This window comes from Apodemus sylvaticus, chromosome 2, assembly GCF_947179515.1.
Source record: "Apodemus sylvaticus chromosome 2, mApoSyl1.1, whole genome shotgun sequence".
Classification (NCBI taxonomy): domain Eukaryota; kingdom Metazoa; phylum Chordata; class Mammalia; order Rodentia; family Muridae; genus Apodemus; species Apodemus sylvaticus.
In genome coordinates, this window is record NC_067473.1 from 121867638 (window position 1) to 121889235 (window position 21598).

At 47.2% G+C, this 21598-nt stretch overlaps 1 protein-coding gene across 1 annotated transcript in view; it reads right to left on the bottom strand.

Moving 5' to 3' along the window:
* The window catches only part of LOC127678063 (IQ motif and SEC7 domain-containing protein 3-like), a 213067-nt gene extending 197868 nt beyond the window's left edge, over positions 1-15199 (bottom strand). The window contains exon 1 of the mRNA XM_052172885.1: positions 14924-15199. Within this exon, the coding sequence (XP_052028845.1) occupies positions 14924-15183 (260 nt within the window). The 5' untranslated portion in view covers positions 15184-15199. The remainder of the gene's footprint in view (positions 1-14923) is intronic.
* Positions 15200-21598: the final 6399 nt, after the last annotated feature.

Consider the following 21598-nt stretch of genomic DNA (forward strand, 5'->3'; position numbering starts at 1 on the left):
TCCACATCCCTGTGTGGAATAGCCAGGGTGGTTGTCCTAGCAAGCTCCTTACCCAATCCTTACAGGTGACAGGCTCAGAGAAGCACCCACTTCTCCACCATGTAGCAAGGCAGAGAAGCAGGAAGTCCTGGCCATGGGCTGCATCCCAGTCCTCCCCACTACCATCTACATAACTGACAATCAGGTTGGGCCTTGCCATGGTCTAAGTATTTTTTTATCCCAAAACTCAATGATGAAATCCTAACTTGCTAAGTGATGGAGTTAAGAATGGGATCTATGGATGGTCATAAAATAGAATTAGTGGCCTTATCAAAAGGTCCCAGAGCTCTCCCTTGCCCTCTTCTGCCATGTGAAGACTGGGCGAAGTTACTGTCTGTGAATCAGAGAACAGGGCCACAGATGCCCAACCTTTCAGTGCCTTAAACTAGCTTATAGACTGAAAGAAACCAACTACTGTGGTTCAGAAGCCATACAGTTTTGATGTTAGAATAGATGGAAAGGGCTAAGGCCAACCTGAAGGCAGCTTAGGACAGGGATCAAAGAAACTGCATTTCACAACAAAAAAACATTCTATGCAAGGAAGACAGGCCGTCATTATGATAAAGAAACAACTGCTTCTCTATCTCCCAGGTCTCCAGTGGAAGAAGATGGAATTGTTGGCATACAGTAAGTACAAATCTGTAAGGAAGATGGTGGACTAGTTACCCCCACAACCCATCCCTATGCCTTGAGTCAACCCCTCACTGGGCTCTCCTACACAGGATCCTGACCTCTTCTGCCCAGGGGTTCTGGTTACTGGAGGGTCTACTGGGAACAATCATGAGACTATTGATAGAAAGACTATCCTCTGAAGAAATCACAGAAATTCCACCCAACTACAAAGCAGAGCCCAAGAGCTTGACTACAGGTGTACAATGGACCCCCAAAATGGCAAGAAATGCAAAAAGCACTGGATTGGGGGTCACAAAAACCAGTGTCATGTCCAGCCCAGCCTCTTCAGTTGCTAAAAGCGAGCCTGAAGCTGCATTGCTTTATAAAGAAAAAGATTCATTGGGATCATGTTGTTCTGGAAGCTGGTGTGTCTAAGACAATAATGAGAAGCTCATGAGGACCAGAGCTGTATTATGACATGGCAAAGCATACTACCTGTGAAACAGAACAGCACTCTAACTTTGGTTTCCTCCACTTCTTACAAAGCCTCTAAAGCTATCACAGGGCCCCACCCTCAAGACCTCATCTAATCCTAATTATCTGCCAAAGGCTACAACCTCAAACACTATTATCATATATGACCTTAGGGATTAGGTTTGCAACATAAGAACTTTCAGAAGACTCAGTAGAAGGACAGCAATATCCAAGGTAAACATAAAAGGGGGAGGGAACAGGAAGGAGACAAATAGGATGACACAACCTGCTGCCTGTTTACATTTCAGAAGGTCCCAATTCTGCACACAACACAGCACTTCCCTAAAAACTCAAGACCCCACTCTCACATGTGGCCACTCTCTCTAACATGAGAGCCACCAGGTTTGCCAGGGGTCTTGAAGATGCTCCCTGTGTCCCTTGCTGGATGACAGCCCATCAGGATGCTGCTGCTCATGATGAGTTAACAGGAGGAAAGAGGAGGAATGAGAACAGGGACCCTCACAGCTGACGTTATCAACATTGTATCCATGAATATGATTTTCCCCAGACTCCCTCCTGGGTGTTTTGGCTGCTTCACCATATGGCAGGAGTTAAAAATACAGCTCGGAGTGTGGGAAATGAAGATGAGATGGGTAAGCACTCTCAGAGTGACTGAGTAGGGAGATCCTGCCTGCCCTAGCCATTCCTCACCCAGGCCACAGGTCAGATCTCAAGCATGAAAAGCATCCTCAACCCTGTGGGCACTGGCCTCTTCAGAAATACCACCAACCTCTCTGAGTGACTGTCATATCCTACATCTGCACCTCCCTGCAAAGGCCATGTGTTAAGAGCTTGGCTTTCAGCCCATGAAGAAGGTTTGCAGAGGTGAGGCCTAGTAGGAGATCTCCAGACCATTGAGAGCGCCCATGGAGGGCACTGTAGAACTCTAGTCTCTTCCTCTCTACTTAACTTGTCAGCTGTCATGGCACATGGCATAGCTTCCTTTAACACATACTCTAGCTTTCATATTCAACCTCACTGCAACCCCAAAAGCAATGCAGTCAAATAATTATGGGATGAAACCTTAGAAAAACTGTGAACCATAGGAAACCTTTCTCTACTTAAGCTGATTTTCTCAGATACTTTGTTAGATTAACACAAAGCTAACTAACACAGTGGCCCTACATGGAAAAGTCTCTATGATTGAACAGGAATACATGCACAGAGAGGCAAGATCTGTGTCCCACCTAAGAGTAAGCCACACTGGAACTATCACTAAACTTGGAGAAAAGGGAGTGATAGAGTATGTGATCAAGCAAACGTAATGTGGAAAATTAAAGACAATGAAAGAGAGGCTGTGCTGGCTAGTTTTATGTTAACTTGACACAAGGTATAGTCATCTGAGAGAGGGAGCCTCAGTGAAGAAAATGCCTCATTAGGGGATGTAGGCAAGCCTGTAGGGCATTTTCTTAATTAGTGATTGATGTGAGAGGGCCCAGCTCATAGTGTGTGGTGTCAACCCTGGGCTGGTGTTCCTGGAATCTGTAAGAAAGCAGGCTGAACAAGCCATGAGGAACCAGCCAGAAAGCAATACTCCTCCATGACCTCTGCATCAGTTTCTGCTTCTAGGTTTCTGACCTGTTGGAGTTCCTGTCCTGACTTCTTTCAGTGATCAACAGTGATATGGAAGCATAAGCCAAATAAGCCCTTTTCTCCCCAAGTTGCTTTTGGTCATGGTGTTTTAGCACAGCCATAGAAACCCTAACTAGGACAGGCCCAAGTCCCATGCCTGAGAATCTATGCTGGTCTTCCCACCTGGTTGACTGACAGGAGTAGCTGAGATGACCTTCTGGAACTTTCAAGAGTATATCAAAAAGAAGTTTCACATCTCCCTTCCCCCACCACAGGACTCTTAGAACATTCTTTGCCTGACTGACTCCCCAGAGCCTAGCATACTGGAGAGGCCTCATACTGGAGAGCCCTCCAGTCATTGGTTCCAGCTGAGCTCAGCTTTCGAGACCCTTAGACAGGTACCAGACGTATGAGTGAAGGCATCTGGTCATTCTCCAGACAAGTTCATCTCCAATTAGATACTACAGAGCAACTTCCCTTGATGGTACAAGAAAAGAATAGCCTACCCAGGCTTTGCCCAAACCTGAGCTCAAAAATCTTGAGATAAAATAAAATGGGCGGTGGTGGCACATGCCTGTAATCCCAACATTCTGGGAGGCAGAGACAGGCAGATTTCTGAGTTTGAGGCCAGCCTGGTCTACAGAATGAGTTCCAGGACAGCCAGGGCTAAACAGAGAAACCCTGTCTCGAAAAAACTAAAATCCAAAAAAACCAAAAAAATAAAAAATTAAAAAATAAAATAAAATGGTGTTTGGGTTTAAGACTAAATTTTAATTTAGTTAACACAGTAACAAATAGAACATGTAGAGTAAGTAAGTGGCTAGCTGACTGGTGGACTCGTTGAGCTATTGACTCTTTCTTTGCTAATTATTCATTAAAATCTAATGAGGCTAGAGAAGTAGATCAGTCAGTAAAGTGCCTGCCATGTAAGCGCGAGGACCTGAGTTCTGCTACACAGTGCCCATGTTAAAAAAAAAAAAAAAAATTCAGAAGCAGTACCTGTGCCTGTAATCACAGACTGAGGAGGAAACAGGAAGACCCCAAGGGTTCACTGATTGGCTAACATAGCTGGAAAAGTTAGTTCCAAGGTCAATGACAAACTCAGTCCATATTGAACCCTAAAATATGATGGAGAAGGGATTGGGGAAGGCATGTAACACTGGCCTCTGCCCTGCATACCCATACATATGCATGCATGCACACAAACACAAACACCTATATACAATGCAGAGAGAGAGACAGAGACAGAGAGAGAGACAGAGAGAGAGAGACTAGTAGCTGGGAACTGGGCCCCTTTATGGGACCAGCAGAGACAACTTGTTCCCACAGAGTTTCCAGGATGGTTCCCTTGTGCCCACAGTTTGTCAAAGGTCTGCATCCATATTTGTCAGCTTCTCCGCCAGGGTCTGGGATTCACTGCCAACATCCTTGACCAGTTCCTGCCTCTGCCCTCATTCTCTCCAGGTAGGAATGAAATATGTGTTCTGAATCTGGTTCTAGTCACTGTCGAAAGCCAGGTGTTGATGTTCTATTATTCTTTAATTGTTTGATTCTCCTTTATTTCTGTCAGTTTTTGCTTCATGTATCTTGCGGTTCTATTGTTTAGTGTGTTTGTTTGCTATAGTTTCTTGAGGGACTGACCTCTTTAGAATTTCCCTATTCAGAGTAGCAACCTTTTTCTCAAAATTTATTATTTTTTGCTATTGATGTATTTTTTAAAATAAGGTCTCACTCATTTTGTTGACTAGGCTAGCCTCAAATTCATAGAAATATGTGTGCTTCCTGAATGCTGGTATTACAGATGTTCACTACCTGGTTGTAGGGTAGCCATTCTCTCTCTCTCTTTCTCTCTCTCTCTCTCTTTCTCTCTTGGTTACATTTACCTGCTATACCTTTTAAACATAATGGACTAACATTCAAAGAATCTCTCCTAAAAGATACCTCTCATCTGATGTGCTTGGCTGATTCTTTCTCAAACCAGCACCTCCACCACCTTTGCCTCCCTGTGATATTCCCTTAATTGTACAATTAGAGTTGGAGCAAGTATAAACAATATAAACAGCAAATCATAATAATGATTGGTGATTAATCATTATGATTAAGGGTGGGGAATAATGCATTTCATTATTTTAAAATATATATTTTATGAGTAGATATGTGTATCTGTTAGTGTGCATGCATGTGTATGTAGGTGTCCCTCATTGAATGCCCTGGAGCCAAAGGTACACACAGTTATGACCCTCCCTGGGTTGGTGGTGGGAACTGAACTCTGGTCCTTTGCAAGAGCACAAATGTGTTAGATGCTAACCATATCCCCCACCCCTTTTCATGCCATTTTTGAGTAAGGAAATGTAGCCATACAGTGGTGTGGGCTCTTTTGTTATTTAAGCTGGTACTCCCCACACCCCACTGGATCAATTAAACAATGTTGGCAAAGTCTAAGCGCAGTGGCATCTGCTGAGTCCTTAGCCCAGGGCCTGGCTCACTGTAGGTAGCAGCGAGGACAAGGAAACCAGCCTATGGGTGAAAAATCAAACAAAATACACAAAGACCAGCCCCCTTCATAGGTAGGCTCTGAAGCCCCTCAAAGTTAGAGCTTGGTAAAAAACAACAACAAGAGAAAAAAAAAAAAACCCATAGCCAGAGATGAAAGCATATGGTAGTTTGTGAATAGAGGGAAGGAGAACATTCTAGGTATCTCTGCTTTAGGGGATCGGTAGGCTAGGGAAACCATTTGACTTCAATAATATTAAATCTCTGACAGTTTAAAACATGCAAAAAGTCTGTAACTAAAGGCTAACCAGATGAAGAGAGTGTGTTTTACAAAGAATGTGATCCAAACTCTCTTGTACTAAACATGCAAAGTGGTAAGTAGTAGATAGACGGTAGATACATGCCACAACTCGTCTAGTTCTAACCTTGTGACTTATATTACACATGAGCTTCTCGCCCAGGAAGAAAGGACAACAGTGACACAAGTCAGCATGGCCTCTGGTGCATTCACGTGCATTAAGGATTTGCCAGTAGCAGGTAAGTGATGTTTTGTAGTCTTGTTTTATAATAAGTAAACTGGAAGTAGAGTAGAGCAAAAGCACTGGTCCAAGGAAACACATCCAGTACATGGTAGAGGAAGACAGTCTTGTCTTCCTTGGTGACTGAGTCTATGCCTTGGACACAGCGCTCTTCACTTACTGCACATGAACTCATCCAGAAGCTACCTCAAAGCCCCTGCCAGCCTAAGGAGAGCAAGCAGCCCTGCTTCAGCTGCACCTCCCCAGAGGTTGTGAAGGAAACTCCCCTAGGTAGAGGAAGCTGGATGTCACAGCCCCCTCACTCACTATTCCAAAAGGCACTGCGAGCTACAAAGGAAACCTCCCATTGGAGCCTTTCTCCTGGCTGAGTTGTTCTTTCTTCTTTCCATCTAGGCAGACAATTGTCACAGGTAGAAAGATGGCAAGGAATCATATACCTTTGTCCAAAACACATGTACCCCTCCCACCCCTCCCAGAACCACCTGGGCCATTCTCATGTCCTACTGCACCTACTGTAAACTGCTTCATTGTCCCTGCCTGACCAGGAGTCCGAGTCCTCCCAACATATGTTTATGTAAGGACTCCTGTCTTCCTCAGATTAAAGTCAAAACCTCTAATGGGCATGCATGGCCCTGCTCAATTTGCCCCATCATCCCATTCCCTCACCCCACCTGCAGCACAAGCTATTCCCAGCTATTCCTGCCACACCCTGGTTCCCCTGTGCCTCAACCAAATCAGCCAGTTCTGAGAGGGAAATCTAGTTATCACTATCCCAGAAGAGAAATGTGGAAACTGAGGCTCAGGGAAATTCATTTCTCATGTTCAGGAGCAGAAAATGGAAGTAAAACACAAGGCTGGAATGTGTCCCTGGGTTTTCTACACTTGCCGTTGCACTTTCCAATCAGCTATGGGCTTTTAATGGACTCTGCAGCCCATCTGTGGTACTTTGAATATGCTTGGCCTATAGGAAGTAACACTATTAGGAGGTATGGCCTTGTTAGAGGAAGTATGTCACTGTTGAGGTGGGGTGTCTCGTGTGTGTGTGTGTGTGTGTGTGTGTGTGTGTGTGTGTGTGTGTGTTCCAGTTTGGCCAGTGTGACAGAGCCTCCTTCTGGCTGCCTACAGATCAAGATGTAGAACTCTTGGCTCCTTCAGCACCACATCTGCCTACAGAGTGCCATGATTCCCTCCGTGATGATAATGGACTGAACACTGAACCTCTGAAACTATAAGCCAGTCTCAATTAAATGTCTTCCTTTATAAGAGATGCTGCATTCATGATGTCTCTTCCCAGTAATAAAACCCTAAGACACCATCCATAAATGTCATCCCTATCAAGGCCCCTGCAGCTTCCAGGGTCCTGCAGGTCCCAGTGTCACCAACATTTGAGCAATGAAGCTGGTAGGAACAGCAGGATCTCACATGGCACCTTGGTCATGTTGCTGAATACTCTATAAGCTTGTTGCACAACACTGAGAGGACCCTGCTAGCTCCAGAACGCCCTCAAGAAAGTCCCATTTTCTGCCCTTAGCAAACCATGCTTACTGCAGTTTAGATTCGGACTTCCCAATCCTGAGCCAAGGCCTTTGATTCCCTACAGGTGCAACATACACTATGAAAATGCACACAGAGAGCAGTCAAGACATCCATCCTGTCCACTAAGTGCCTCTAACAAAGAGGCTTAGGAACAAGGCTGGAAGAGAGCATAGGTTCCAGCCCCCCATATAACCACATGTCCCCACATGTCCTATGTGAAAAAAATGAAAATGCACATACTGCTTTACCAGCAGCTTTTCAGAAGGTTAGCAAATGTACATATGTACAGTAAGAAATTCAAACTGACTCGAAGAGGCATGTCCAGTATTGCCCTTCCCATCTCTGCTCACAATGCTGCCTGCAGTGGTCTTGCCAACGGGGCACTGCCACTGGCTGTTTTGCCATGAAGAGACAAGGCCTCCTGGAAGCAAACGGATCTCTTCAAGGTGACCCAAGTACCACTAAAATGCAAAACTTGACACCCAAAGTTTAAAATGACTGAGGTCTCTGTGTGAATGACAAAGCTGGAGTTAATGCTAGTTCCTTAGCCAAAGTTCTGGGTGAGTGGAACTGTACTACACCTAGTAAGGTCTCAAATGTTTCACATAGTGATGAACCCACTTATAAGTAGCTCCAAAGCCACATAGTGCAGTGAAGCACACTGACCATAAAAGGCAGGTGGACCTGGGCACAGATCCTACCCCTGTCACTGACTGATGGTGGGAAAACTGCTAAAAAAAGATCTTGAGATTTCATATCTGCAAAATGGGATGATAAAGCCCAAACCTGTCAAGAGAGTCCAGTGTCAGTGCAGACATAAAAGAGAATCTGGGGCTAGGGACATAGCTCAGTTTGGAGAATGCTTGCCTAGCTTCTATAGAGCTAGAAGCTTGACCCTCAGCACTGTACATCTGTACTCCTAGAACTCAGGATATGAAGGTAAGACAATCAGATGTTTAAGGTCATCCTGGGCTACATATCAAGTTCATAAGACCCCGTTGCAATCAATCAGTCAATCAATCCAATCAATCAATTAATAGGAAATGAAAGTGCTTAATTAATGTTATGGTTTTGTTGTAATTTAACACATTCTAAGATCAGGAGCCAAGTAAGACTTTCTTACTTTCTCTCTTTTTTTTCCTTTCCCTTTCTTTTCCTTTCAAGTTTTGTTTATTTTGTATGCATGTATGTTTTGCCTGTATGTGTGTATCTGCATACACTCATGCCTGATGCCCTCAGAGGTCAAGAAGGCTGACTGTTCCAAACAGTCGCAGATGTTTGTGAACCACCATGTAGGTGCTGGGAACTGAACCCAGGTCCTCTGCAAGAATAAGCAAGTGCTCTTAATTGCTGAGCCACCTCTACAACCTCTCTCTTCTATTTCTCTGTACCTCTGGCCTCCTCCTGGAAGGAAAGACACACATTTCTAAATCAGGACTTAGAGAAGGCACAACTTGGAACGGTTTAAACTAGTTTTGTTCCCTAGTCCCTGCCCATCTTACATATGAGTCTGAGCAAGGTAAATGTGTCAAGACTCATCTGTGCCTGTCTGGCTTCTTCTGCCCAGCTGTCCCCATTCACAGACAGACATATCATAGCCACTCAGGACTTATCTTATTCCCTTCTTGCTCCTAAATCCCTAGCTCAAATGATACCTCCTGCAGGAAGCCTGTGTTGATGTCCACAGCTGACTACTTACTTCAGATGCTCTGGGCCTGCACACCGCCTAGCCCCATTTTCTACTCCAGCCCAGCCTGTTCATGTTTCCAAATGGAGGCAGTGGGGAAGCACCCAGTCAAAGGAAAGAATCCTGCCTACCTGTGTGGCCCAGGAACAGGGTGAATAGAGGACATAGCAATCACATGTCTGTTTCACTGAGCTCATCCCTAGGACACAGTAGGCACTCCATAAATGTTCACTTCCATCCATGTGCTTCTAAGCACCCTCAAGGGTACAGAGGTATGCAATAAAGCAAATATTGAAAAACTTTAATTGCAGAACCTGGAGGGAAGGAAGGAAGGGGAAGCAGTGTTCGGCGCTGCATGATTCTTTCTATTTTCTATGTTTGAAAATTCTGGAGCTAAACAATCCTCCAAAGCAATTTCGATGTCCTGGCTAACCCTATTCCAAATCTACCATTTATCGAGTCTTTAGTGGCAGATACCACAGGCAGTTCCTATGCCTGATCCCCTAAAGAAGTAGTTACTCTCATTTGTCATGGGACTGACTCAGAGAGACTGGGACTTACAGACTTTGCGCCACTGGAAAACAGCTACAGCAGGGGCTAGATCTTCCAACCCACTGCTAGATGAGGGCTAACTGCCCAGGGACTAGTCATGAGAAAGCCTTAAAGGTTCTTCAGAAGAAGCCTAGGGCAGTTAGGGTGACAGGGGCATTGCAGCATCAAAGCTGCCATGCTTTATTGGTGGAAACAGGGCCCTTTCCATACACAGTACTTACTGACCAGTGCATTCTCTATAACTCTGGGTTATCAGCTCCACAGAGAAGACTGGTACACGGGAATTCCACCCACGTCACTCAGCCACACATAGCCTACAGTTGGGGAGATCTGGTCTGCAGCCTAACATGTGTCTACATGGGTCAGTGTCAGCAAGCAGGAGATCCACTCAACTCAGATGCTTTCACGCCTGCATTAGTAGCTCTTACTCCCTTTCAGATATGTCAGTTTCACCTTCATAGCTTCCAGTTTTTGACAAACTCCCAGTTTGTCTATGTTTGTTACTCTGCTGGCTCAGTGGTAATTATTCCTGTTGACACCCAGACAAGCACAGAACAGGGTACTTCCCAAGTTTAAGCCAAGTGTTGCTCTTCTATAAAAAAAATAAAGTAGCACAAATAATCCAATCATCTGTCAAAACAATATCATAGACAAAATAACTGGCAAATAGTCATCCTGATGACAGAACATATGGATGTCCCCAAATGCCTGCCTCCTGTGGCCAATCGCTCACACCTCCCTCCCCACAGTGAAGCCCTGAGGTCTGAGGTTTCTGCAAGCACAGTGGCCTGTAGCTGGTGTGAACACTCACGTCAAAGGCACCAGCAGTTCTCAGCTGCAATTCACACACTGCACCACTCTCTGTTTCTCTCAGCACCAGCCAGATAAAGAAGCATTCCCTGATTTATTTTCTGGGTTGTAAAATAATAATTTGCTTAGCTTGTCAGACGGCTGGGAGAGAGCTTCAGAAAAATACTCCCTCATCTTTCTGTGGACTCTACCATCTGCTGGAAAAATACGAATGGCTCACCCTGATCCCTTACAGTTTAATACATTTTGTCCAACTAGGACAAGTGTCCCAAAGTGTGGTGCAGCTTGTTCCTGACAGAGGGACATCTTCCCAGCACTGGATACAGGCTTTATCTCAGCTGGGAGAACAAGAATATTATTTAGTGGAAACATAAACACAGGGTCTCCTGCCACCAGTTTCTCAGCCACAGTCATAGAGGAGGAGAAAAAGGCCCTCAGAGCCTTTCCTAGGCCCCTAGTCTTTGCTCCTAGGGAGAAAGGAATCTGCACATAAAAGCAATCTGCTTCCTAGCCCCTACACCCCAATATTGGTACTTCCTAACCACTTTGAGAAACACAACTCAAAGGCTCCTCGCCAGGACCACCACAGTGCTTTCTGTGTTATCTGCCTGCTGCCAACTAGGACAGTCTAGTTTCGTCTTGACACCCCCTCTTCTACAGCCATCCTTGACCATGCCCCTGAAATGAAGCACCACCATCATGGTTAATGTCACCACAAACCCAGGAAAAGCACTTTGTTTGGTAAGTCAACAGACACTAAATGCCACTGAAAACCTCCCCCAGAGTGAGTCACCAACTCAGAGCTTCAGGAAAAAAAAAATGTCCTCTCAGAGTGATGTGTGATGTGACAGCCCTTGAGGCCTGGAGCAGATGAGAAGGCAGAAGAGGCTGTTCCACTGGGCCTCTCCCCAGCCACTTGATGTTTACTTCTGCCAAGAAACTTCAGGAGATCAAAGGCTAAAAGGGGTCACCTCTTCCACCTCTTCCCCTTTACACAATCATTGCCAAAAGCACTGCACTGGTGACAAGATTCAATAGGGCAGAAGGGATCCAAACATGCCATGCACCTTCAAGCACTGGCCAAGAGCCAAAAAGAATCCTGAGAAGGGGTCTGATCAGTCCACAGTGTAAAAGGCAGACAGGAGGTGAGCAAGATCAGGAGCCAAACAGTGTGAGATCCAGCACTGGCTTACAACCAGATGGCAGAGTTTAAACAAGGCATGTGATCACTCTGAGCCTAGGTTTTATATCTGTACAATGGGAGCAGCAACTGTCTTTGCCTGATAGGAGTGGTGATGCATAAGGTATCATCACAGTATGAGTACACAGCAAACAAACCCTTAGGGGATATTGTCATGCTCTCCTAAACTTAGTTCAATATATTCATCCGTACCTGCTATATGATGATTCCAATACTTCTCCTCGCAGGCTTTACCCATTCAGGCAATATACTCTGAGCACCAACAAGGTACCCAAGCTCTAGTGAGGGGAATGTGGTTCTAGAAATAGATCATTAGAATGTAGCTGACTACACACTGCATATGAGTGCTGATGTCAGGGGAAAATCAACGTCAATAACAACAGAAGCAAATAACTCCCAGATAGCAAAGACATCATGAATGAATGGATTTCTTCCCTGTTTTAATCTTCTCCCCCAATGCTGGGAATATATAATGACTCTTGGCACTAGAGGTCAAGACATGCAAGAAAACCCTGTGAGGAAGAGCTTAAAGGTTTCTGGGATTGAAAGCTTCTAGCATGTCTATGCCTAGTGAGGTAATTATCAAGCTCACTCTTGTCTCAGGGAAAGCAATGGACCCCTGAAGCGCATCTATATAGTGAGCAGGGAGCTCCTAACTCAGGCTGCAGTGGCTACCAGCTACTTAGAAAAAGGTCAGTCGAATCTTGCTCAACCAGCATGTTTGTCAGACCGTCTCTCATAAGGGCCACTATATGCAAACGGGGAAGCCTGAGAATGGTGTCATCCATGCCCAAAGGGAGAGAGTAGAGCCCAATCCTCCAGCTACATTTCCCTCAAACTGTGGCCCTGTACTGCTCTGTCACCTCTGGAAACTCAGCTTAATAACAGCTGTTAGCTCCAGCAACCCTTCTCCGCACCTAGCCTTTTAAGTTTCCACCTCCTGCTTGGGCTCAGCTGATCCAAAGAATTGAGAAACTGACAGACATGGGAAGAATCTAGCCTGCATGAATTACCTACCAGGTGTCCATTCCTCCCACCTGTGTGTGTGTGTGTGTGTGTGTGTGTGTGTGTGTGTGTGTTACCTTAGGGAAAAAGAATGGAAGGCAGCTAGGCTGATTCCTGCTTCGTGTGCATTTAAGGAAATCTGGAATAAAGAAAGATCTGTGACCTGTCCCACAGTCACCAGCTGGGATGTGTAGAGCTGGGCCTTAGTCCCAAGTTCATCTACCCACATTCTTTTCTTTATGTGACATTATTTATCTCTTCTGTTCTGTGGTTCTTCTTCTATCACCAAATATTGTCTTTGATGGCTCTGTATACAACAGGTACTTAATAAAAGCTCTCAAAGAGCATTAGTCATCACACACTCTTTCACATCTTTCACATCAGTCACTTTATTTACATAACCCCCGACACAACGAATCTATGTTTGGAAAAGTATCCCCTAGTACCCCGGGGCCCTAAGTGCACAACAGTTAAATACTATCTCATCTCGCAGAATTAGAGGAAGGATATGGAGTATCTCCTGCCAGGAAGGAGGAGGAAGGAACTGGTACTCCTTTTCCTAAAGGGCTAGGAAATTATTTGCAGACAGGAAAACAGGGCTGGAATGCTCTGTCTTAAAGGGGCCCTCCTATTCCTTATCCTACCCCCATTCCTCACAGTTCCTTATCATGGACTCTACATTCCAACAACATAGAATGTCCCAGTCTGTGAAAGCAGTAGATTCTCCAGCCTGCTCCAAATCTGCTAGGTCAGAATACACATTAAGCAAAAAAGCCCAGGCTCCTAGTGTGCCTATTCAAGTTTGCAAACTGCCTTGGATCTAGACTATAGAGAAAAACCTGTGCTGCCTCTTGCGTTCCTTAAAGGTGACACTATACTTTTTTAAGGTGACACAGGCTTTGGCTGTGCCTCTAGTAGGGGGGAAAGCAAAGCCAGATGGTCTCCAAGCTGGAATCTTATGAAATAAAATTTCAGCACTTGCACCTCCTGACCTCCTCAGCCAAGACCACTGTCCGGATGGACAATGGAGACTCCCCCAAGGCAGGAAAGAAACCACTGCCCCTCAGAGTTCTTCTGTCCACATACTCTGGTTGGTCAGTAGGGGTGACTTTGAAAGAATATATGTATATCTCCTGGGATAGTGTTGTGAGGCATCAGTCGACCAACATGTGTCACTGTTCCCTATCAAAACAGGATGTGTGTCCCTGCCCTGGTGCCCCCTCCCTAAGCTTCGAGAGACTTCATTTTGGCAGCCCACACTTTCCTCTCCATTCTTGAATCTAGCATGGGCTGACCCACAGCTTCTATGAAGGGGACTAATGAAGAGCCTCAGAACTAAGAGCTCCTTCTCTGTGCTCTCAAGTGGAAGGAGAAGCTCTGAATCCATGACCCCAGTTAGGAGCTAGCCACAATCGCCTACCTCCCAAATGAACAGAAAGTAGGGCTAAGCATAACACCTCAACCTGCCCTCGACAGAGCCACAGAACTCAGGCACATTCTGGCATTCCAGACCCTCCACCCATACACACAATTCTTCTCTTCCAAAGAGTGGACCAGCCCTAGCATGAATGTTCCAAGCAGGCTGTAGCAGGCCTTCTGTCCCATGGCTACAGCAGGATACGGCCGACGTAAGGTAGGAGAAATGCTGTCTCCAGTGCCTGGATTCCCACTCCAAGGAATCAGATTCCCTATCTGGAGTCAGTGTAACTCCCTCCTCCAGCATTGCATGCCCAAAGGCTCTCAGGTCGCTAATTCTAGAGCTACTGACCACATCGAACACTTTTTCTAGTTGACCCCTGACAGTCTCAAAGGCAACCACAGAAGGAGTAGGCAGAAAGCTTGCGGCAAACCAGGCAACTCCATCCCAGCTTCACCTAAGCCCCCAGCCTGGAGACCGAGCCCCGCCCAGATGGGCACCAAAGACTGCCAGCAGAGCTTCGGCACCAGCACCCAGAAGAGGCGAAGCTGCTGCAGGCTGGAGCTCCTGGGACGCCAGGGGCCAGGGCGGCGGGGCTGTGCCTCCCAGGCGTCTCCTTAATCCTCTGTCCGAAATAGCCAGGGTAATCTCGGGTCGTGGCAGGGGAATTAGTGTCTTGGGGAAGGAGGACGTGGCCCCGGGGCTGGACGGCGCAGGGTCGGTGTGCAGAGCACTAAGCATGAGTGGCCCAGGCAGCCCCGGGCGGGCGGGCGAGCGCTGCACGCGACAGCCGCGCGGCGAGGTCAGGCCGGATGGCAGTTCCGGGAGGTCCCGGGTGCGGCAAGGTCCGGCCGCGGGACTCACTCCACAGCCCCCTGAGAAGTTCGCGCGCCCCCGGCACGCCCGCTCCGCGGCTCTGCACTTACTTGTCGCGGCGGCTGCTGAGCTCCGGGATGGCGCCCAGTGGTGAAGGGCCCGGGTCCGGGCGCCGAGCGCACGCGGCCAGGTGTCGCCGGTGCCGCTCCAGCAGGCCGGCGTTCTCACGGCTCAGCCGCGCCACTTGGCGCTCCAGCTCCTCGATGCGCCGCCGCCGTTGCGCCAGCAGCTCCTGCTGCGCCGCGACGATCCGGGTCAGCTCCTGCAGGTACTCGGCCGCCGTGCCGGGGGGCTCGGCGGCGCTCGCCATGGTCTCCACGGCGGATGGCCGCGCCTCAGGCGAGCGGACAGCGGGGCGGCGGCGGCGGCGGCGCAGCCATGGCTGCGCGGTGGGGACGGAGGCGCGGCACGGCGCGGCACGGCAACCGGGCTCGGCCCGGGGGGCGCGGCGGCGCGGGGCTGGCGCGGCTCCGCCTCGGCTCCCGCCTCCGCCGGCGGACGCCCAGTGCCTCGGCGCCTCCCGCTCCCCCGCGCCGCCGCCACCCCGCTGCCCGCTACCCCACCGACGCGCCGGGGCCGGCAGGGCACGGAGCTGCGGCCGCCGCGGGCAGACGAGGAGTTTGCAAAGTGCCGGCTGCGACGCGAGAGGGAGCGGGAGCCCTAAGATCGTAGAGGGAGGAGGCGCCTGTGAGGGAGGGCGCCGCCTGCCGGGCCCGCCTCTCCACCCGGCGCGCCTAGCTCCTCAGTGTCTCAGCAACTCGGAGCCACCACCGCTGAGCCCCTCAGCCTAGACCCAGCCCCGCCCCCTAAGCTCTCCGTCCCAGAGCCCCGCCCCCTCAGCCTCAGGTCCCTCTGCTCCTATCCCAGCGCTTAACTCCAGCCCCGCCCCTTTGGCGCCTCAACCCAATCCCCTAAATCCTTCAGCCCCGCCCCCTCATCCTCTAGTCCCTCAGCCCGTCTTCCTTCAGCTCTTCACTCAGCTTACTTCTTCAGCCTCAGCCCCGTCCCCTCAGTGCCTCAGCTCTGTCCAGTAAGTCCCTCAGTCCCTCCCCATCAGCCCTTCAGCCCCGTCCGCTCAACGCCTCAACCTCTTTTCGAGTCCACACCTCTATGGCACTTTGCCCTTCAGCCCCGCCCCCTCAGCTCTGGGTACCTCCCCTCTTCTGCCCCGCTCCTTCCTCTCAGTCCCTCCAGCTACGCCTCCAAACCCCACCCCTTCGGGGCTCAACCACGCCCCCTCGGCATCTCAGCCCTGCCCCTCCAACACGCCCGTTTTCCCCCCACCCTGCCCTATCCCTCAGTACCGCCCCCTTCACAGCCTCAGCCCCTCAGCTCTCCCACCCTTAGACCCTCCACCTTGGTCCTTCAGGTCTAAGGGTCGGAAAGACCTCCTCCTTAGTCCTCTTAGCCTCAGTTTTTTTCCTCAGTTTCCCTCAATCCGTTGTCCTTCCTCATGCCTCAGTCCCATTGCCCTAGGTACCTTGTCAAGCATTTCAGCCCCGCCCTTTAGCGAGCCTGGCGGGTGTGTTTTCAGAGTTTCTCAAGCCTGTTTCTTTCGGTGTGCTTGAGCCCCTTGGCCTCAAGCTCTTCAATACTCTAGCTCCTCATTTCTGGTGGCCCAGACCCTCATCACTCTACCTCAAGAACCTCAACCCTCGCTCCTCAGCTCTTCAGCCCGCACACCACCAGCCCAGCACTTCCTGTCCACTCTTGCCAGTCACACTGATGTATAAAGGTTACTTAAAAGAAATGAAGAGAACTGTATGTTAGTGCTACTGATCAATGATTTTTGGTCGTCTGAACAGAAAAACAAGTAACTAGCCCATCAGTGGTGGCGTGTGCCTTTAATCCCAGCACTTGGGAAGCAGAGGCAGGCAGATTTCGGAGTTCCAAGCTAGCCTGATCTACAGAGTGAGTTCCAGAATATCCAGGGCTATACAGAGAAACCCTGTCTCGAAAAAGAAAAAAGGAAAAAAGAAAAAAAAAAACCAAGTAAATCATGAGCAATTTGGCATATTTTACAGGTCTACCTCTGCTGAAACACTGCCCCTTCCTTATGCAATCAAAAGGTAGCCAGAAAGCACTGAGACCTACAGCAATTTACCTTCCCTCTGAGTCTCAGTTTGCTCAGGCATAACACTATTTCTTGATTGCTAAAATCATCATAATTTTCATATACCAGATTTCTTTGAACAAAATTTATTTATTTGTCTTCTTGGTTTTAAGGGTTATTTCCTTTGTTTCTTGTTTTCTAGCAAATGCTTTTAAGGCTATTAATTTGCCTCTGGGTAAAGCCTTAACTACATCTCTGACATTTCTAAAACTTTATTCTGTACATTTTGAGGTCATGGCTGTTGTTAATGCTGACATTACTCTGGCACAACACTGGCTTCACTAACTCATATTTGTTGATATTCCTCTAAACGCTCCTTGGGAATTCCCTGGGCATGCTTACAGAGAGGGGAGAATGCAGTAGGGCCCTCCCTAGGGTTCTTAAAATCACCAAGGTCTTTTCTCTCAAGCTGATATTATGTACACATCACTCTAAATGAAATTTATCTTTCCTTTGTTACTAAGCTACTTGACATACTTCAAAAAAATCACGTTATCTTTGTAAATCTTGTAACTGTCCCTGTGAAAAGCAGAGTCATGCTATATCCCATTTGTATGTCTAAAGTGTTTGATGTTTTGATTTTTACATTTAAAATAGTCATAATTTCATGATTATGTTCTAATATATCAAGAGTGTCTTCAAAAGATGGTGCAGACTTTACTCCATCTTAAGGGAGACTTGACCTTGGAGTCTTTTGCTTGTATCTCTGCTAGTGTTTGGGACTGAAGGGACTCAAACTCTGAACGCTGGCACAGATCAGTGAGACTAGTGAGGGAAGGAGCAGTACCCTCATGCTCAGGTCCCATGTGGTTTCCCCACATCTGTGTGCCCCAGTAAGTTCTGCTTGGAGCTGACCTCACATTTCTATCTCCACACCACCTCCTTGCTCTCTGAAACTTGCCGCCCTGCTATGCCACAGACTGATGAATCAGGAGCCTTCAGGCATGGTCAGGGCCTGAAGTTGTTAACAGCTTGGTGGGGGGGGGGGGGGCGGTGCAAGAGGAGCCAGTTACACACCCAGTTCTCTAGATCCACTGTGCTAAGGCAAGAAGTACACAGGGATATGAGAGAAGAACCTGACATCTTCAAAAAGGGCATGCACTCCACTGTCCCAGCAGCACAGGAGCAAGCTCTGAGGAAGTCTATCCTACCAGAGGGGAGTTCTCTTCCACAAAGAACATCAGCCATTTGCCTATCAGATGTTCTTGCGTATCAACTCTGGCTAGAAACTGGTGGTGCAGAGCAGGACAGACATGACCCCTGCTTTCTTGGTGTTTTCCAATGAAGACAGAGAGTGAGTAAGCCTAGCAGCATGCGAGGGGTTGGTGACATAGGGCCTGTTCTCAGAAGAGCCTTGGGTAGGTTGGTGTCCTACTGTTGCCGTCTAGATATCTTCTTCTTTTTTTTTAATCAGGGGCACAGAATTTTCCTTATGGTCTGGGCTTTCAAATTGCATGAACATCTGGGGGTGGGGAGCAATGGCATTTAATAGCCAAACAGAAATCCCTTGGGGCATTTGCCCGTCTCTGTTGTGTAAAGGTTCCCATTAGGGCAGACTTCAAGCTATGGGTCAAGTTCAAGGACTATGGGTGCATCTGGGATAAGGGCCCAGGCAACATCCAGATCAAGTGTGCGTCAACTACATTCAGCGCACCCAGCTTTTACAGTAGAGGGTACATACAGGGTGTTTTGACAGCGCTTAACAATGTTCCATCACAAGCTTCAACACGAACCTGGTCATAACAACAGGATGTGCACAAAGAGCTTCCCTGTGGGACCAAGGAAGACTGAAACAAGACTGGGTCTGTAGAACACTCCACTCCTATTTCTGCTCTGTTCTAAGCTGGACAGTTCCCCTCCAGTACCTCTCAAATCAAGAGACCTAAAACATCCACACCCTGCCATTTATGCCTAGCTTGGCAAGATGGCCAAGCACAACCCACTAGTCACCCTGTCTATTGCCACATCCTGTTCTTCCTTGCTTTGATCGTCACTGCTGGACACCAAATGTGCTATGTTCAGAGAACTGTTTCTAGACTCAGCTACTAGCTATCTGTATGAGTTCCCCTAATGCCCCTGCCCTTTGACCTAGTCACGTAGATGAACAGAACAGTAGGTCACTTAGGTGAGGATAAAGCAGAGAGGTTCTAATATGTTGAACCAAATAAAATAGTTAGGACTGTCCAATCAGATGTCGTCCCTTGTTTAAATTCCACAGTGCACAAGAAAGGAGCAGAGCCTTTAGCTTCTAATGAGCATACCGTACTGGCTGCTGTGACTGCCCACAGTAGCTTTCTTTCACTTTAGAACAAAACCCTTGTCATGATACACGCTGGCAGCTAATGGCTCCAAACTCAGATTCCCTTTGGAAGTTGCCCTATGATGACAGGTCTAACTTGGAATTGACAGGTTTCTATTTCCCATTCATAAGTGACTATCATCCCAGAACTACTTTATACAAATTTCCACAGCCAGGCCCTCTTGTTTCAGTGGGTCATACTGTAGGGTCCTGCCAGCTCCAATGCTCCTTGGATGGCCACCAGGGACCTCTCCAGGGTCTGCGCACCAGCTCAGCACATTAAGCACATCTCCCTGAATCCTTAGCACATGCCGCACCCAACAGCACTCCTGAAAGAGCCAGGACAATGAGCTCTGCCTCCGAATGTCTCTCTCTGGGGAGCCTCCTGGGGACAGCCATCTATACACACTCTCCTATCCTTGTCTTCACACCTTCCCTTTTTTCTTGTTCAGATTTATAGGATGTGTATTCCACTCTATGATTCAAGTTAAGATCCAAGTTATGCTTTAAGCATAAAATCTAAGACACCAATAACCTCCTTTTTCAGTATTATAATTGGGTAAATTAAAGGCCAAGTAGTGCATATTGAACTGAAGAGGAAGAAAAGGGAGCCATAAGCATGCCAGAGAAAATAAAGGAAACAAGACTTAAGAGGTGACAATGGAAATGGATTGTTTACCGTCATTTATTAATTTTTATACACATATAGTGAAAGCATCCATTCTTTCAATATCATCTTTGTTGTGGAAAACACATCTTTCCCCTTAAAAATCTTCTTGGGAGCTCTCTGGCTCACAGCTAGAACTTGAGCTGGCTGCTTTCTGGGCCTGCTACATGGTTCATTGGGGATTTCTTGGCATTATGCTTCTGGATTGGGTCCACTGTTTCTTGGATCCTGTGCACTCTTTCTTGAATACATTTTCTATTTTGCAGTGTACATCCTCAAGTAGTTCTTCCAGAAACAGCCTGTGAGAAGGTCTTTGAGTCCTTATATGTCTTAAAGTATTTGTTTTGCATTTACAATTGATTGATAGTTTGGCTGGGTATGGAATTCTAGATTAAAAATCTATTTCCTTGGAACCTGGAAAGACTGGCTCTGATTTTGTATCATTTAATGTTGCTGATTCTAGCCTTCCTTTAAATAGGCAATTCTCTTTAGGTAGAAGGGTGCTGTGATCCCTAACCAGGACATTTGGAAACGTGGTGGAGAACATCTCTGGTTATTCCAATGACCGTGGATACTCTGTTGATGAATAATGACATGCAGAAGATCCCCATCTAATAAAATCTACCATCTCAAATTGCCAAAAGTAAAAACCAATATTAGAGAACTCACACTACCTGACTTTAAGACTTATAATAAGTGAGGATAATCATAAAGAGTGTGAAGATAGACTATAGATTAAGAACACAGAATTCCCCAGGTGGTGGTGGTGGTGGTGGTGGTGGTGGTGGTGGTGGTGGTGGTGGTGCACGCCTTTAATCCCAGCACTTGGGAGGCAGAGGCAGGCAGATTTCTGAGTTCAAGGCCAGCTTGGTTTACAGAGTGAGTTCCAGGACAGCCAGGGCCACACAGAGAAACCCTGTCTCGAAAAAAAAAACCAAACCAAACAAACAAACAAAACACAGATCTCTGCATATCTGACCAGTCTCTGACAAAGAGGCTAAGTCAGCTAGCCAGAGGGGAAAGGGATTCTTTCAGCAGATACTAAGATTAGATATCCACATGCCAAAGAATGGCCCAGGCATCCCACATTCTGTAAATCTCAACTTGGATTACATCATAGACCTGAACATATACAGCAAGCATATAAAACTTCTAAACAAAAATAAAAGAAAATCATAACAGCCTTGAGTTTGGAGATGACGAACATAGCATCAAAAGCATGTGCCACCAAAAACACATTTCTAAAGGGAAAGAAAACAATAAGTTAAACTCACAAAATGAACTTTGTTCTTTAAAAGATGCTGCTAAAAAAAAGGGGGGGGGAGGGGACTGGGAGCTGGAGAGACAGCTTGGCAGTTAAGAGCATGACCTGTTCTTGCAGCAACAGTTTAGTTCCCAGTGTATCAGGCAGATCACAACTACTTATAAATTCAGCCCCAGGGTATCTGATAACTGCTCTGTCCTCCTCAGGGACCTGTACTCACATATGCAAACCCACCCACCCCCAACAGAAGCGCGCGCGCACGCACGCGTGTGCGCACGCGCACACACACACACACACACACAACAATTAAAAATGAAAAAAAAAGAATGAAAAATTAAATGAAAGGAAAAGCCAACCAAATCTTGTAGCACATATTTGTAAT